This window comes from Oncorhynchus clarkii, chromosome 15 (assembly GCF_045791955.1).
Source record: "Oncorhynchus clarkii lewisi isolate Uvic-CL-2024 chromosome 15, UVic_Ocla_1.0, whole genome shotgun sequence".
Taxonomy (NCBI): Eukaryota; Metazoa; Chordata; class Actinopteri; order Salmoniformes; family Salmonidae; genus Oncorhynchus; species Oncorhynchus clarkii.
Genome location: NC_092161.1, coordinates 29,606,645 through 29,623,942, shown reverse-complemented (window position 1 = coordinate 29,623,942; position 17,298 = coordinate 29,606,645). Strand labels below are relative to the sequence as shown.

Genomic DNA, 17,298 nt, shown 5'->3' with positions numbered 1-17,298 from the left:
ATACAATGGGGGAAAAAGGGTGTATGAATATCTACTAATACGAGCTAACTTACTTGAGCCTCTGGAATTCTGCATATGCGTCATCAAATGCTGCAAGAAAAGAGGAGGTGAGTATACCTATCAAAGCATTGGTGAAGGAACAGGAGCCACTTAATTCCATGTAGATGTCAAAATGAGTGCACTATATAGGAAATAGGGTGCCATTTGGAACTCAGCCGTAGCCTCACCCTGGCCAGACAGCTCTACAGTCCTCTTCAGACCGCCCTTTCCATCATGGAACTCGATGGCGTATTTGCCCTTGTCTTTCTCTGTGGGCTCTGTGATCTGTAGCCACAGCTGCTCTCCCACCACACCACTCTTAATGCGGTCTGTGAAGGCTATCGCTGAATCCCTATCAGAGAGAAAATCAGCTGACTGACACACACACATATAGGCTGCATCTCACAGGCGACACACACCTGACAGTTGAATGGACGTGCAAACACACACGCGCACACTCAGGCACGCACACACGTGCGCACAAACATTCACACACACACTCAGGCACGCACACACGTGCGCACAAACATTCACACACACGCACGCAAACATTCACACACACACACACGTAAGGAGACTACACACTTGTGGTGCCAGGTGACCTGGAGCGCCTCGTTGTAGTAACTGACAAAGGAGTAGAGTCTGATGCCCTCGTCTGTGCTCTGGATCTTCAGTGCAGTGGAGGAGTTGGCTAGGGAACGTTACAGAGATGTTCCACAGTGCAACGTCACAGAGATGTTATACAGTACAACGTCACAGAGATGTTCCACAGTGCAACGTCACAGAGATGTTATACAGTACAACATTACAAAGATGTTATACATTACAACGTTACAGAGATGTTATACAGTACAACGTTACAGAGATGTTATACAGTACAACGTTACAGAGGCGTTACAGAGTGTCATGTTACACAGAGCAACTTTACAGAGGAAGACTTTACGGATGTTTTGAACACAAGTCCAACTTTAGTTAATGGGTTTACCACTGCAGTGAGACACATGTACTCACCAATATTACTGAACACTTCATTCATCAAGTCCCTGAAACCTGGAGGACAGAAATGTAAATATGATGAGGCCTTGTTGACGCTTTACTGCACACGCAATGAGGTATGGCTTTGAGGGGTTAGTCACCTTGTTCTGTCAGATTCAACGTGGATGTGTCCTGCCCTCTGTCATCCTTCAGAACAATCTCATAGACACCGGCATCCTTCTTTGAGATCTATAAGAGAAGGCTAGGTTTGAGACACACATCATTTTGTAAATGGAGAAAATTCAACTCTCAAGCGAAAAGGCAAGCTTTTCTCCCCTGCGATGGGTGCTGCAGGACACACATTTATTTGACACAAAAGCAAAAAAGCATTCTCAAAACAGCAAAACCAAGAAGATGATCACTTAAGATGACAAAAAGATCACGCTGATCCCAACTTTTAGCATTCTCCAGATAAGGTCCTCGAGGGAATTGTCTAGGTCTGTCGCTACAGCTGCAGGAGGAGCATCACGCTGTAATAGGACACATGTGACATGTTTACATACTGCACCGCTAAGGCACGATGCGTGTCACACGTGCACACACTGTGCCACTTTTGATGACACGCACGTTGGACTACACACGGAGATGAGTGGTGTGTTTGGCTGAAGACTATGTAGACAGATGTAGGGTGGAAAACAGGTGATTTACAAAAGGACATGTTATACTGTAAAAGACATCAAACTGATTTTATAAAACACATTAAAAGGGGTAGACTCGGCGAAATGATGTTGCCGGGAGCAGCACCGCAGATATTGAGATGAGCGAGATGCAAAGCCTCACTCTCACACAGTCACACTCAATATCTGCACATGTTCACTTCACTCTGTTTACAGTGTGGTAGCCCAGGCACCAAAACAGCAGAGAAGTTGAGCCTCGCGCTTCACAGCTCTTAGTTGTTAAGGAAATTGACCCACTATGCCGTTTCCTTTCTGCATCTACGTCAGTCTACCTTTAATACAGAGAACAATGGTCGAGACATGGTGTGTTAGAGGTAAAATGTTGAATTGTGTCGAAATATGCTGCAATTTAGTAAGAAATAATAAATGGTGGGGGTTAGAATTAAAGAGGTTTCATACAAATTTAAGTAAGGATCGGTTAGATGCTGTAACTGGAAAAGACAGAGAAATTGTGATTAATATAATTAAGAAAGCGATATTAAGACAGTCATTTACGATCAGAGTAAGAACAAAAAACTTTTCACATGGTCGCAACCCCTTCAAGACCGACTTATGCTCAACTTTCTCCAACATCTTGGAAGCCAGAAGATAGCATCCATGTTGTGTGAGGAACCCATATATTTATGATATATGAACATATAGACAGAGATGTGCAATGATGACAGTCATACACAGTTGCAAACAAACAGCACATTGACTGTATAATGATGTGTAGAACATATTACAAAAACATTCAGTACATACAGTATGTTCATACATGTGCAGCATACTGAAAACATGATATTATATTTTACAACCTATATGTAGTCTACTGTATAGAAGAGCCATTCATATAGCCTAGAGAAGGAAAACAATATTCTTAACCCTCTAAAGACAGGTTTTGTGCAGTATGGTCTTATACTGCTGCATAAGAGGCTTGTGGTACTGTATATATTTCTAATGTATGATGTGCATGAAATAACTGCAGAATCCCTCTCACCTGAGCAATCTCCAGATTGAGCACTCCCTCAGTGAAGGTGAGTTTCTCATCTCCCTTGACCTCGCGCCCATCCTTGTACCACAATGCAACAGTCTCTTTCTTTATGTTCCCAACCTGTAGAGGGTGACAGCGACAGATGGATAGAAATAGAGATAGACAGAGATATGATGTTCAGGTCCACTTCTTTACTGCACACCGGTGGGTAACAAGTCATCTGGAGAGGTGTGTGAGGTGTGAGGTGTGTGTGAGGTGTGTGAGGTGAGTGAGCTGACCTAAGAAGAATTTTCCTAATACTGACATCCATTATCCAAGAGTTCCCTCTAACCCTGTGCCTCGGCCTTCTCACCTTGCATTTCAGGATAACACAACATTCTGGGGTCACTTCATAACTCAGATACTCCACAAAGTGAGGACCTACGAAAAACAAGACAGTGGGATTATTTCAATGATCAATTATGTTTGCTATGATTTCTGACATTGTTTTATAAATCGAATATCTCACCGCGTCACTACTCCACTCATGACATATTTTCTTAATTGAAAAAGATCCCATACCTTGCTTTCTGTGCCATTCTTTGCGCATGAACGCAGACTCCTTCTGCAGCCCCTTGAACACTGGAAAAACACATCACTCCTGATTAGGTAACAAAACTTTCACGTACAATCACATTCATCTTTCATGTAATATAGTCACTATGATGTGTCTTGTACATTGACGTGGATATTATTTAAATCAGATACATGTGTTATTAATGTGTGCACAATAGTTTATGGTTTATAGTAAGCTTTCACTGCCCTCTAGTGAAATATGTTAAGATCTAACTTCTGAGCCATAGTGGGGCTGTTTTTTTCTTTACAACAGAGGAGAGCCTGGTCCCAGATCTGTTTGTGCTCTTTCCTACTTCACTGCTGTCCTCGCCGTGCCATGACAAAGACTGACAACGAGCTGGCATGATAGCGTAAACTGACCGGCGCTCGGGCGGGAGGAGAGAGTGACGGAAGATAATAGGAGGAAGGAGAGAATGAGAGGCTGGGTTTATCCTACCATCTCCAATCAGCACCAGGCTGGACTGGTTGGTTGCTTTTCCGTCCTGCAGCTGGAAGGTGAAGGTTCCCTCGTCCTCTGGGAGCAGAGACTCCATGATCATCTCAATCACACCTGTGTCCTTGTTAAAGTTCATCTTGTATTTCTGGGAAGCAGGTCATGGGGGGAAAAAAGCCTTTTTAGTCTGGTCTCGGAAACTTTATCTCACCAACAGAAATGACAGATGTTGTACATATGTAGGGAGCATAGGGTGGCAAATTGCAGGTAACTTTCCCCAAATTCCCAGGTTCTGCAGAAACGCCAGTTGGAGAATTCCTGGAATAAGCAGGAAATCCAGGAAACCTCCAACCAGGATTTCTGGAAAACCTTTGGAATTTTAACAACCCTAAATGAGTGCATTTTGTTTTCAGTCCCAAAGCGGCTCAACATTAAGAGAGAGTTCAGTTATTTTGTTTCCATTCAGTGCCTTTACTGACCTCTCCCTGGGAGAGACTGTTGTCGTTAAACACATATTCTATTTTGCCATTAGCAGAGATCTTCTCAGCCTGCAGCCAGAAGCGAATTCGGCCCTTCTCCTGCAGCTCCACAGCCAGCTCTGTCTTTAATGGAATAACTAGACAGATCAAATGAGAAGGAGAGAGACACAGATGAGAGAAGGTGAAAAAGTGAGAGCAGGAACAGTGAGGAAAGAGTCATGCACAAATGAGCAAAGATTGGTCCGCATCCCAAATGGCACCCTATTCCCAACACTACTGTCAAAAGTGGTGCACTAAGGGAATAGGGTGCCATTTTGGGATTTAGCCATAGAACAGGGTGTCTGAGTTCCTCACTGGGGAATTTGTGGTCGTGGCTGAGCTCCAGCAGTTTCTTCAACTCTGTCAAAAATGAAGAAAAAAAAAAGACTTATGAGGTAAATGAAATATTTATCAGAGATTAAGAAGTAGAAATTACACAGGAGCAATGAAGCTCTGCAACCCTCTTAACCTTCTAAGTTAGCTGCTTCAGTGATTACGTGGTCAGGCTAGTCCAGTGCTACAGTACCACAGACACACAGTTGGACTCACCCTCCGCTGAGAGAGTGTAGCTGGAGCAAGCGCCATCGGTGTGGGTGACAGCACAAGAGTAAATGCCGATGTCATCCTCCGCAAGCATATTGAAGGTGGCTTTGGACCTGAGGGGTAGACACAAAGGCACCAGCACAATCAACATACTGAAGTGCTTTAGATTCCCTAATCTTCTTTCAAACTCACACACTCACTCACTTCCCCCCACTGGTCGCCACAGTAATACGAGTATCGTCTGTGATCTCTTCGTAGTTCTTTGACCACACAAATTTGGAGTCTGGAGTCAGGTTGGAGCAGGCAAAGTTCATGGAGATCACTCCATCATCATCAACGTCCACAACAATCTCCGTAGTGCCTGAGAGAGAACAGACCTCAAGTCAAACGCGGCGGGAGACTCAAAAACACATGCAAAAGGTGCAGTGTGACTAAATGTATGAATCTGTTTTTTTTACCATTAAAGGGATAGTTCACCCAAATTATAAAATGACCTTGTAAGCGGTCTATGTACAAGGTATGACAGCAGTTTCCAGTTTCCCTGGCAGTGGCAGACACTGTTTCCAAATGCTAACGTTTTAACATTCATGGCAGAAATCCCATTCAAGTCATGGGACAGATATTCACATTTTTCACTCAACATGTTCAAATCATCTATAAGTGACTTTGGTGAGCTTCACAATACATTTGAGATATTTTCGGATGATTTGGACGTGATGCGAGAATTTTTTTTTTGAGTATCTGTCCCATTACTTGAATGGGATTTGAACCACAAATGCTAAAATGTTAGCATTTGGAAACAGTGCTAGGGAAATGAAACCTAGCTGTGGATTGCGGTCATACCTTGTTTTAGACTGCTTACAGGGTAAGGAAACCAATATGTTATTTGGGTGAACTATCCCTTTAAGTGTTTGTACATTATCTGTATTTATACTTTTTCAACAGGAAAGAAAAGAAATAGCTGTGTGGGAGAGTCTTTTTTTAATTGAACTTGTATTTAACCAGGGAGACACATTGAGACTATTCTACACATGAGGTGCCTGACTTCAATTAAATGTGAAGTATGTATGCTTAATAACAATGTCCTTCCTCCCTCTCCCTCTATGCTCTGTTGAAGGGTCTTTAACATCGTCCTACCTGGTTTGGTTTCGGCCAGGACTGGTTCTGTGGGCTCAGAGGCCTTTCCCACACCTGCCTTATTCTGAGCACGCACACGGAACACATAGGTCTCCCCCTCCTTTAGAGTCTTAATCTGCTCGTGAAAGAAAGAGTCGCATTATAGACATGTTAGTCACGTACATCAAATATTACTATATAATATTACTATTGAGACACAAGCAGTAGTGTTGATAATCCCTTTACATGCGGGACACATCCTCTGACTGACCTAATACCACCAATCGAATCCCACTTACAATCAGACACTATGTATTCGAATTCTGAATTGGAATGTGTGCTCAATGGTATTAGTAAGTCAAAGTGATGACAGACTGAAGCTCAACTAAGAGCATTATGAAGGCTTTACGAAGCTTCCGACTTCCTCGTGGATAGAAATGGTGAAGTTGCCCTTAGAGGCTGATCCTGGGTCAGTTTCCCCCACTAATGGTAAAGATTTGGGGAGGGGAAGCTGATCTTAGATCTGTTACAGGGGAAAATTCACCGTGGAGCGATAGGAGTGGACAGGGTCCTGACCTTCATGTAGTTAGTGAGGACAGCCTTCTCGTTGACTCCTCTCCAAGCCTCCTCCTCAGCATCAGCCTCTTTGATGTCAATGTAGAACCCGTTGACTGGGTCACGGCCCTGGTACACTGGTGGCTTATAAAGCAACACCAGAGTGTTGGCGCGCACCTCTGTCACCTGCAGATCATGGGGAGGTCCTGTGGGAAATTAGGGGTAAATAATTAGGTTTAGAGTTGAGGAACGGACGTAAGGCTGTGGTACAAATAGCACCATATTCCCTTTGTAGTGCACTACTTTTGACCGGGGCCCATAGGGCTATTTGGGACACACACATAGGCAATGCAATGTACATAGATAATGTCCCATGTGCATGCAATCTTTGACACCATCACCACAAGGAGCTGGAGGTTATAATTTAAGTAAAACAATGATAATAATTCAGACATCTTTGCAGTGTATGACTTGTATTGTGATATAGTATCCATGTTGATGTGTTACAGTGGAATTCTCATATTTGCTCAGGTTTTCAAGTGAACATTAGTGGCACTACCCACCTGGCACAGCAATGGTCCACTCCTCACAGACAAACGTTCCACTGGGCAGAGAAGGGATGCCCACGCCTGCCATGTTGGCAGCACGCACCTGGAACTGGTACTTCCTGTTCTCCTTCAAGTCAGACACCTGGACAGACAGACAGACAGACAGACAGACAGACAGACAGACAGACAGACAGACAGACAGACAGACAGACAGACAGACAGACAGACAGACAGAGACAGACAGACAGACAGACAGACAGACAGACAGACAGACAGACAGTGAAAAACCATGGCAAAAGGTGCCTGCAAATTCAGGTTAAAGAGGGTAGCTTCATCCCAAAGAAACAAAATGGTTAACTCACTCTGTAGGCTCTGTCGCTGACAGCCTTGACGTTGGCCTCGTGCCATGTCCCTGGCACCCCATTGATGACCTCACGGTAGTCCACGAAGTAGCCGGTGATGTCAGCGCCTCCGATGAAGGTGGGCTGCTTCCAGGCCAGCACCATAGAGTCCCGCACGCACTCCAGAACGCTAATGCCATAGGGTGGAGTAGGGGACGCTGGGACAGCAGAGGACTCCAGTTAGCATCATGCTGTGTCAACTGTGAGACGAAGAAGTCATGGGAGACGGAAGCTTCGATAAAGCCTTCATAATGCTCTTAGTTGAGCTTCAGTCTTTCATCACTTTGACTTACTAACTTTCTGCTTTCTTAGAGCAAGTATTGGGCACTAATCAACTTAACCACAAACAAAGTTCAAAGTTCTCTGTTGGTCAAACAACAGCTAAGGGATACAGTTTGTCATCCATACTTGCTGTAAGAGACTACTGTCTGCACCTTTAACCCTTAACCTTTGACCTCAAACTATGTTTCAACCAGACACTGAGTCATCACACATTGACCAAATTATGGGGACACAAATTTCAGGGACCTGGACTGAACAGAGTTGGAATGAGACAAAATATTTTTGCCACTGGAGCTGTGAGAACACATGTGATTTCAGTGGCTGGTCTGCGGTGGTGTCTTCTATAGAGGGAGCTCACACAGATAACAGGATACTATTACATACTCATAATAAACTGACCTGTCACACAAATAGTCACATGGACATGGTGTGCTCCCTAATTTGGGGGAGGGGGTATGGCGTAGAATCTGACAAGGAAGTACACTACCAAAAAGGTCTCAGGTATAGGCGTTCATTTCTGGCTTGAGATTGGCTGACCCACTTCAGAGACAAGCTGTGATAGGCTAGCTCCAGCTGTGTCACAGTGCCTCTGTGCGTTAATGCGCACTGCTCTCCCAAGGTGACGGTGGACCTTAAAGAGCACAGAGTGTGTGAGCCAGCCAGGCTACAGCAGCTAGATGGGATACAGCTTTTGTCAAATTGACATTAGATGTGGAAATATTTCAATTGAACCTTTATTTAAAATGGTCGGTTAAGAACCTTACTCAAACCCAGAGTAGGAGAATTAGGTTTGGCCTACTCTGGCCAAACCCTAACACGGATGACGCTGGGCAAATTGTGCAGCGCCGTATGGGACTCCCAATCACGGACGGTTGTGAAACAGCCCAGGATCGAACCAGGGTCTGTAGTGACGCCTCTAGCACTGAGATGCAGTGCCTTGGACCGCTGCGCCACTTGGAAGCCAAAAATAGCTGACCCTAACCTTTTTCCTAACTTTTTTCCTCACCTTAACCTAATTCTCCTAACGTGCTGCGTAAATCCTCCTAACCTGCTACGAAAAGTCAATTTTGACAAAAGCAATATCCCTTCAATACAAAACCGGCTACATTAAGTTGAGGTGGCTAGCACAGTGCCTGAATACTGAGGGTGTGGAGGGAGGACAAAAAGCCCGCCCCCCCACCCCTCCCGTGTGTGTGAGGCAGCCCTGTGGTAGAGGTGGCCAGTAGATTGCCTGAAAGGCTGCGTGACTGTGTAGTTAAACTGAGAAAGCTGTTATAGAAACTTACCTTGGGATAAAAATAGGATTTTACCAGTTGAATACTTTGGCTATATGTATTGTGTTTTAATGCCTTTCCTGTGAATATGAGAGTAGAAGCACATACGTTCAAAGTGTGATCCCTATACAAATATTAAAGTGTTTCTTTTTTCAAAATAGTTTTCTACCTTCTTACCAAAATTATTTTAAAAAATTACAGTTAAAAAAAGGAAAAAGTGTAGAAAGAAAAAAGCTTCAGTTTAAAAAAGGAAAAAAAATCCTTGGGGGGAAAGATGAAGAGTTGTTTTATTTTGGATGATCTGATGATATAAGAGTTGGCGTGGCCTGACTGAGTGCTCACCTGGGTCTGGGTCTGTCCTGGGCCAGCCCACGTTGTGGGCTGTTTCTTTCTCTGTCCCCCGTTTGTCTGAAACATCTACAGAGGACTTACGTGTTTTCCCGGCCTCAGGCACCTTAGCCTGACCTTTAACCTCATCCGTGGCCTCTGTGACAGAGTCTGTGACTGATTCTGTGACCAGGTCAGGGGCCCAGGTCACACTGCCTCTCTTGCCCCCCTTGTCTTTACTTCCTGTAGCCAGGGGCCCTGAAGAGCCTGAGGGGCTTGAGCTAGTGGCCCCTGCCCCAGCTCCGGCCCCTGGGCCAGGCACACTGCCAGTTTGAGCATTGAGCTTTAGCATAGTGTAAGGGGGGTACTGAACGGCCTCATGCGTGCCCGTCCAGCGTGGCGTGTGCTTGGTTAGTCCGCCCACGTTACCACCCCTTGGTAACTCCCACTCCGGCAACACACCATGAGGAATACCGCCCCCTACAAGAGTTAGCAGGAAAAAAGCAAAAGAAGCCATTTTACACAGGCCAAGAAAAGACCAAACATTCACACTGACAGCTACAATCTCAGTCAGCTCACTCAGAGAGTAAGGACGAGAGAGACAGAGAGACAGAGGGAGAGAGAGAAAGAAAACATGACCAATAACATCACATACAATATTAAATACAATATTAAATACAGTACAATGTCTTCATCTGACTGACTGAAAAATGAAGACAAGATGACCAACAAGTGACATCTGCGTGTGGAAGCGAGTTGCAGAGTTAAAGAGAAAGCACAATCATGTGAGGGGAGAAAGCGAGTGTGTGCAGGCTTTGCGCCAACCCTTCATGAAAAAGCCACACTATACTTTCGTAATGATACCAGTGGATTTCATTATATGCACAATACGGGCAAAAAAAATCAAGTATATGTAATGGTGTATAGCAATTTACTCAATGGGAGACAACTATTGGAAATAGTTATGAGTGAGATCTATGAACATAAATGCAGTTAATTCTTCCTGATATATTTTTAAAAGATGTGCGATAGAAGTGTTTCCTCATACTAACCTCGGCTCAATTGTGAGTATTCAATTGTCTATCTTTTATCGTGTAAGACACTACCACTAATGGGCCTAGACTCTAGGTCTACCAACTATTATCAGTTGTAATGGACTGTAGAGAGAAATCCATTGGCGTTGTTACTAAGTGTGTTTCATAAGGGAAAACAGAGCATGCTGCTCGGCACAAAGCTGGCCAGTGACTGAGTGATGTGTCATAGCTAGAAGCTTGGTTAGTCACAGTGCAGACATTAATGGGACAAATGTAAAGGAGCAGGGCTGTCAGTTTAGCATTCCTGTTCCCTAGCTCTGGTCCAGGGCGCTAGTGCAGATCAGCAAGGCGCAAGCCGCTGTAACACCTGGGACCAGAGCTAGTATTCCCAGTTGAGAGTGAGAAGAATGGGCAGATGCACAATGCAGATCAGGGGTTATTGTTGGTGGGGTGGAGAGGGGGTGGGTACCTTAAACACCAGGTGGGTGGTGGAGGCTGATACATCTCGTGCCCAGGCAACGTGATGGGAGGGTGGGGGGCGGGGGTGTGACAGAGGAACGCAAGGAAGGCTGGTTTGTAACAACCGCTGAGTTGGATCGCACTGACCCAAATTAGAGGAAGTCTACAACTCCTGACCCTGGCCCGCCTCAGCTTGTGCAGGGAGGGTGGGGATAAGTTCTGACTCAACATGGGGTGTGGGGGTGGTGGGTGGGGCTTGTTCGGGTGACTGACAGAGTGGAACCATGGGAAAGAACACGTGGGAGGAGTCTAAATGCTGATGGTACACAGAGCTGACAACGTGATGTCTCAATGGACAGCAAATAAAGAAGACAATGGTGCAACACATCAGCTAAACCCCTGTTCATTGTGGAAACGGGATATTTCTTTCATCATCGGCATATTAGAAAAGGAGTAATTACAATATTATGCATAAGATTCAATCATCACATTCCACCCACTCATAGAGCTAAAAGGCTTTCCTGATCCTAGTACAATAAAATTATAACCCTTGAAGTCACATACCCTCTTAGAAAAAAAGGGTTCCTAAAGGGTTCTTTGGCTGTCCCCGTAAGATAACTATTTTCAGTTCCAGGTATAAACTTTTTTGGTTCCTTTTGGGTTCTATGTAAAACCCTCTGTAGAAAGGATTCTACATGGAACCCAAAATAGTTCTACCTGGAACCAAAAAGGATCTACCTGGAACCAAAAAGGGTTCTTCAAAGGGTTCTCCTATGGGGACAGTCGAAGAACCCTTTTAGGTTCTAGATAGCACCTTTTTTTCTAAGCGTGTAATCGTGCTCCATCTAAACATAAAAAACAAGTTCCTTGTATATGTCTCTTCACATTCTTCCTAAAATGGCTTCCTACCCTATTGTCTAGTACGACTGTGTCATGACACTCTTCCTCTCACTTACCAATAGCAGCCTTCACCTCAATAGCCTCAGACTCCTGAGAACATTCGCTGAGCCCAGCGGCGTTCAATGCCTTCACTCTGAACACGTAGCTCTCTCCTGTCACCAGACCGTGACAGATAAACCTGTTTACAAGTACACAAAAACACTTTGAGAAAGACATTTCACACCATCAATTTCTAAATCTTTGTGGGGAAAAAATGTTTGTCAACTTACTTGAGCTCACCATCATTTACATATAGTATTGAATTAGATTCATGGTCACCATTTGTATGTGTCTATATTTGTAAAAGGTTGATAGAGAGATTGTTAGAAGGACCGTTGTACCTGGTGCCTTTGACAGGCTTGTTGTTACATGGCTCAAACTTGTTGCTACCCACGATGCTGGCCTCGATGTAGTATCCCACCAGCTCCTTAGCGTCCCTGGAAGCCTCCCAGGACACAACCACGGACGTGTCTGTGTTCCTGGTGGGAACCACACGGCCTGGGGCAGACGGGATATCTGGGGACAACAATTCAACTAAGATCAAATGGGGGGGGGGAAGTCTTGTAAGAGCTCAAGCAGACTGATTCGGAGAGGAGTGCGTGTCTCTCAGAGTAAATACGTAAACACGTGCTACATCTATTTCCGTTGGTACACTGGGAACTGCCGTAGTCTGTGGTATGGCGTGTGACTTGTGAACCCCCTCACCCAGCTTGTCCCCGACAGTGGTGGCCTCGGTGGCTTCTGATGGCTCGCCAACGCCGGCGGAGTTGCAGCAGCGCACACGGAAGCTGTAGGCCTTTCCCTCCGCCAGATCAAACAGGGCGAAGCGAGGAGACTTCACTGGGATCTCAGTGTTCACCCTCTGCCAGCTGTCTGTGCCAGACACACACTAACACACAACACCGAGAAGTTAGAGTACGCCTCAAACCCTCCAAACACCACAAAAAACCTGCAGGACTATAAAATACCAACAACAACAAAAAGTGTTAACTTATTGAATGATTTTGATATGGCGGTTGTTATGGATGCGAAGCAGTGATGAAATGTAGGTTATATTGATCAGAGGAGTCACGCTACAGATCAGGTATGTGATGTTAATGAAGTATATACGGTATATCTCACCTTCTCCACATAGTACATGATGCCCTCGTGGCCTCTCTCCCCAGGGGGTTTCCAGCTCAGGACCACATAGTTCTTGGTGGCCTCGGTGACCTCCAGTTCTTTGGGTTTGCCGGGGACCACGCCCTCTGATAGGAAGTGACGTGAAAGAAAACGTATCAAGGGGTTTGATCTCGTAGCTTGGTCCCAAATCCGTTTGTGCTCGTGCCTTGTCATTGTCAAGCCAGAACATGACCTTTCTGTTAGAAGATGGCAACAGACCAGCAGACTGGCCACCAAGCCAGACTAGAGCTTTCGTTATCCTTCCAGTCAAAGACCACAAGGTACTGCAAGCGGTAGGCTTCAGATCTATAGCTACGTCGAAATATTGATCAACACTGATGAGTGCAGAAGCATTTCCTTCCTACCTGCAGGCTCCTCCTCAGTGACAATGATCTGGCCGGTCCAGGGTGCAGAGGTACCTGGGGGCCAGGGGAAAAGGAGCAGCTTTCAGATGCATAGTTCCAAGAAAACACATGCACAAAACTAAAAACCATCAGACATCGCAAAGGTACATACTCACAATATATTCATTCTGCAGTACCATAACACAATATGAGAGAATACAGACAGGGAGGGCCAGATGGCAGACAGGGGTTGCCCGCCGTACCTCTCATTCGCGCGCGGTCGGCAGGATCCATGGCTGCCACCACCTCAGAGACACGGGAGGGCCGGCTCATGCCAGACTTGTTGACGGCACGCACACGGAATGTGTAGGAGCGCCCCTCCACCAACCCCGTCACGGGGAAACGGGCAAACTTGATGGGCGTGTCGTTGCACTGGCTCCAGTGGGTGGTGCCAACCTCACACCTGAACACAGGGCACAAAGAGACAGCATACATGTCATCAGCTATTCAATAACAATCTCGGTGAGGACTTATTGGATAGACACAGTGTTAGGCCGATTGGTAAGACGCAGAGTTAGGCCTATTGGTAAGACGCAGAGTTAGGCCTATTGGTAAGACGCAGAGTTAGGCCTATTGGTAAGACGCAGAGTTAGGCCTATTGGTAAGACGCAGAGTTAGGCCTATTGGTAAGACGCAGAGTTAGGCCTATTGGTAAGACGCAGAGTTAGGCCTATTGGTAAGTCGCAGAGTTAGGCCTATTGGTAAGACACAGAGTTAGGCCTATTGGTAAGACGCAGAGTTAGGCCTATTGGTAAGACGCAGAGTTAGGCCTATTGGTAAGACGCAGAGTTAGGCCTATTGGTAAGACGCAGAGTTAGGCCTATTGGTAAGACGCAGAGTTAGGCCTATTGGTAAGACGCAGAGTTAGGCCTATTGGTAAGTCGCAGAGTTAGGCCTATTGGTAAGACACAGAGTTAGGCCTATTGGTAAGACGCAGAGTTAGGACTATTGGTAAGACGCAGAGTTAGGACTATTGGATAGACGCAGAGTTAGGACTATTGGATAGACGCAGAGTTAGGCCTATTGGTAAGACGCAGAGTTAGGCCTATTGGTAAGACGCAGAGTTAGGCCTATTGGTAAGACGCAGAGTTAGGCCTATTGGTAAGACGCAGAGTTAGGCCTATTGGTAAGACGCAGAGTTAGGCCTATTGGTAAGACGCAGAGTTAGGCCTATTGGTAAGACGCAGAGTTAGGCCTATTGGTAAGACGCAGAGTTAGGCCTATTGGTAAGACACAGAGTTAGGCCTATTGGTAAGACACAGAGTTAGGCCTATTGGTAAGACGCAGAGTTAGGCCTATTGGTAAGACACAGAGTTAGGCCTATTGGTAAGACGCAGAGTTAGGCCTATTGGTAAGACGCAGAGTTAGGCCTATTGGATAGACGTAGAGTTAGGCCTATTGGTAAGACGCAGAGTTAGGCCTATTGGTAAGACGCAGAGTTAGGCCTATTGGTAAGACGCAGAGTTAGGCCTATTGGTAAGACGCAGAGTTAGGCCTATTGGTAAGACGCAGAGTTAGGCCTATTGGTAAGACGCAGAGTTAGGCCTATTGGTAAGACGCAGAGTTAGGCCTATTGGTAAGTCGCAGAGTTAGGCCTATTGGTAAGACACAGAGTTAGGCCTATTGGTAAGACGCAGAGTTAGGCCTATTGGTAAGACGCAGAGTTAGGACTATTGGATAGACGCAGAGTTAGGACTATTGGATAGACGCAGAGTTAGGCCTATTGGTAAGACGCAGAGTTAGGCCTATTGGTAAGACGCAGAGTTAGGCCTATTGGTAAGACGCAGAGTTAGGCCTATTGGTAAGACGCAGAGTTAGGCCTATTGGTAAGACGCAGAGTTAGGCCTATTGGTAAGACGCAGAGTTAGGCCTATTGGTAAGACGCAGAGTTAGGCCTATTGGTAAGACGCAGAGTTAGGCCTATTGGTAAGACACAGAGTTAGGCCTATTGGTAAGACACAGAGTTAGGCCTATTGGTAAGACGCAGAGTTAGGCCTATTGGTAAGACACAGAGTTAGGCCTATTGGTAAGACGCAGAGTTAGGCCTATTGGTAAGACGCAGAGTTAGGCCTATTGGTAAGACACAGAGTTAGGCCTATTGGTAAGGTCGGGAGAAACTGGGCCCTTGTTACAGCCTATTACAAGATAATTTCACATGGTTATAGGTCAGGTCACATGACCTGGCCATCTACTTATACAATATGCAACTGGAGTTAATGTCAGTATGGGGGTACATAAGGGAGATTTGTTCCTGTGTTTGTCTAGCTGTGTCATGACAAGCCTAGGATTTACTACTGGCATGTAGTGATGGGGGATGGTACTGACCTGTCCACAAAGTAGCCCAGGATGGAGCTGCCACCGTCCACAGCCGGCTGCTTCCAGGTCACGATGACGTAATCCTTATTGGCGTCCTGACACTTCACATCCAGAGGGGCGCCAGGGGCTCCCTCCACCTCCGCATCGGCATCTGATACAGGCACACACATTGTCAGTTAAATGTGTAGTTCTCACTCACTCTCACATATAGAATCCATAGTGGATCATAGGATCTCTATAGTATACGGTTAGAGTATTTTCATTGTGGCTTGTTGTTTTGAAATACAGTGCACGTACTGTACATTGCTGTACTCCCAGCAGAAATCTGTGGCTCCATGGCTTAGTGCCAGGAATGCTACTGGTCTTTAAGTTAAACACAACCCCGGAGCAGGCTGGAGCAGATGGGACAGAATTAGCAGCAGCATGCACCTCAGTGAAAGGCGACTCTTAAAGAGACAGAACACACACTTCCCATAAAGTGAGAAACAGAATTAGCCACTTAGCGTTGGACTGACTTATTCAGTGTGAATGTGAGAGAGGCTGCTAAAACATTTTGTGCTGTATCTTATGTGGTCTGTGGGCTGTAAGTCTATGCAAGTGTGTACAGTAGCTGTATAAACTGTAGGACTATATACTGCCTGATATTATTTTACTGTGTGTGTGTAAGAGAGATGTATATAGAGATGGAGAGATAGAGAGATAGGAGAGAGGCAGAGAGAGTGGAGAGAGACAGAGAGAGAGTGGAGAGAGACAGAGAGAGAGTGGAGAGAGAGAGAGAGAGAGATAGAGAGATGGAGAGAATGGAGAGTGAAGAGAGAGATAATGGAGAGAGAGAATGGAGAGATAATGGAGAGAGATAATGGAGAGAGAGAATGGAGAGAGAGAGAGACAGAGAAAGAGAGAGAGACAGAGACAGAGAGAGCGAGACAGAGACAGAGACAGAGAGAGCGAGACAGAGAGAGAGCGAGACAGAGACAGAGACAGAGACAGAGACAGAATGGAGAGGGAGAGAGAGAGACAGAGAGAGACAGAGAGAATGGAGAGACAGAGAGAATGGAGAGGGAGAGACAGAGACAGAGACAGAGACAGAGAGAGACAGAGAGAGAGAGAGAGAGAATGGAGAGAGAGAGAGAGAATGGAGAGAGAGAGAGAGAGAGAATGAAGAGAGAGAGAGAATGGAGAGGGAGAGAGAGAATGGAGAGGGAGAGAGAGAGACAGAGAGATCGAGACAGAGTGGAGAGAGAGAGAGAGTGAGAGAGACAGAGAGAGACAGAGACAGAGACAGAGAGAGAGAGAGAGAGAGAGAGAAAGCTCTTTGTGGCTTAGAAGGACACTCAGCAGGCTATTGTCACTCCTGGTAGAAGAGATATATATACAGTATCCAGCTCTGTTGACAGCCAAACTCATTCCATATCTGAGCTCATGAGCTCACTGAGAATAGCCTTGTCAGTCTCTCGACTGCTATGGGGTCTCTGTGTCCGCAAACAGACAGTGTACCTGGCCTCTCCTTTACAATGTGACCCTGACCAATGACAGAGAGAGCAAGGCCTATTTCCATCTTGTTCACACTCTGTACAGAGCACATGTCTCCTCTGTTAGCAAGAGAATGAGTAGCATGGAACAACAGAGAAGGTCAGTAACTTAGTGCT

At 45.7% G+C, this 17,298-nt stretch overlaps 1 protein-coding gene across 5 annotated transcripts in view; it reads right to left on the bottom strand.

The window, feature by feature from the left end:
* Positions 1-17,298, bottom strand: part of LOC139367179 (myomesin-1-like) — a 36,853-nt gene that overhangs the window by 8,382 nt on the left and 11,173 nt on the right. For 3 of the 5 annotated variants that reach the window (XM_071105318.1, XM_071105316.1, XM_071105317.1), the window contains 24 exons: positions 15,659-15,800; positions 13,537-13,736; positions 13,295-13,348; positions 12,891-13,015; positions 12,474-12,657; positions 12,110-12,284; positions 11,786-11,907; positions 7,415-7,611; positions 7,068-7,194; positions 6,526-6,710; positions 5,971-6,085; positions 5,038-5,194; positions 4,840-4,946; positions 4,606-4,650; positions 4,252-4,388; positions 3,776-3,920; positions 3,286-3,345; positions 3,077-3,144; positions 2,731-2,844; positions 1,176-1,263; positions 1,051-1,089; positions 625-730; positions 228-391; positions 54-90 (listed from right to left, as the gene is read on the bottom strand). In XM_071105318.1, the coding sequence (XP_070961419.1) occupies positions 54-90; positions 228-391; positions 625-730; positions 1,051-1,089; positions 1,176-1,263; positions 2,731-2,844; positions 3,077-3,144; positions 3,286-3,345; positions 3,776-3,920; positions 4,252-4,388; positions 4,606-4,650; positions 4,840-4,946; positions 5,038-5,194; positions 5,971-6,085; positions 6,526-6,710; positions 7,068-7,194; positions 7,415-7,611; positions 11,786-11,907; positions 12,110-12,284; positions 12,474-12,657; positions 12,891-13,015; positions 13,295-13,348; positions 13,537-13,736; positions 15,659-15,800 (2,893 nt within the window). Of the gene's footprint in view, positions 1-53; positions 91-227; positions 392-624; positions 731-1,050; positions 1,090-1,175; positions 1,264-2,730; positions 2,845-3,076; positions 3,145-3,285; positions 3,346-3,775; positions 3,921-4,251; positions 4,389-4,605; positions 4,651-4,839; positions 4,947-5,037; positions 5,195-5,970; positions 6,086-6,525; positions 6,711-7,067; positions 7,195-7,414; positions 7,612-9,798; positions 9,817-11,785; positions 11,908-12,109; positions 12,285-12,473; positions 12,658-12,890; positions 13,016-13,294; positions 13,349-13,536; positions 13,737-15,658; positions 15,801-17,298 lie in introns of all 5 variants that reach the window. The other 2 variants (XM_071105314.1, XM_071105313.1) reach the window with 1 other exon arrangement.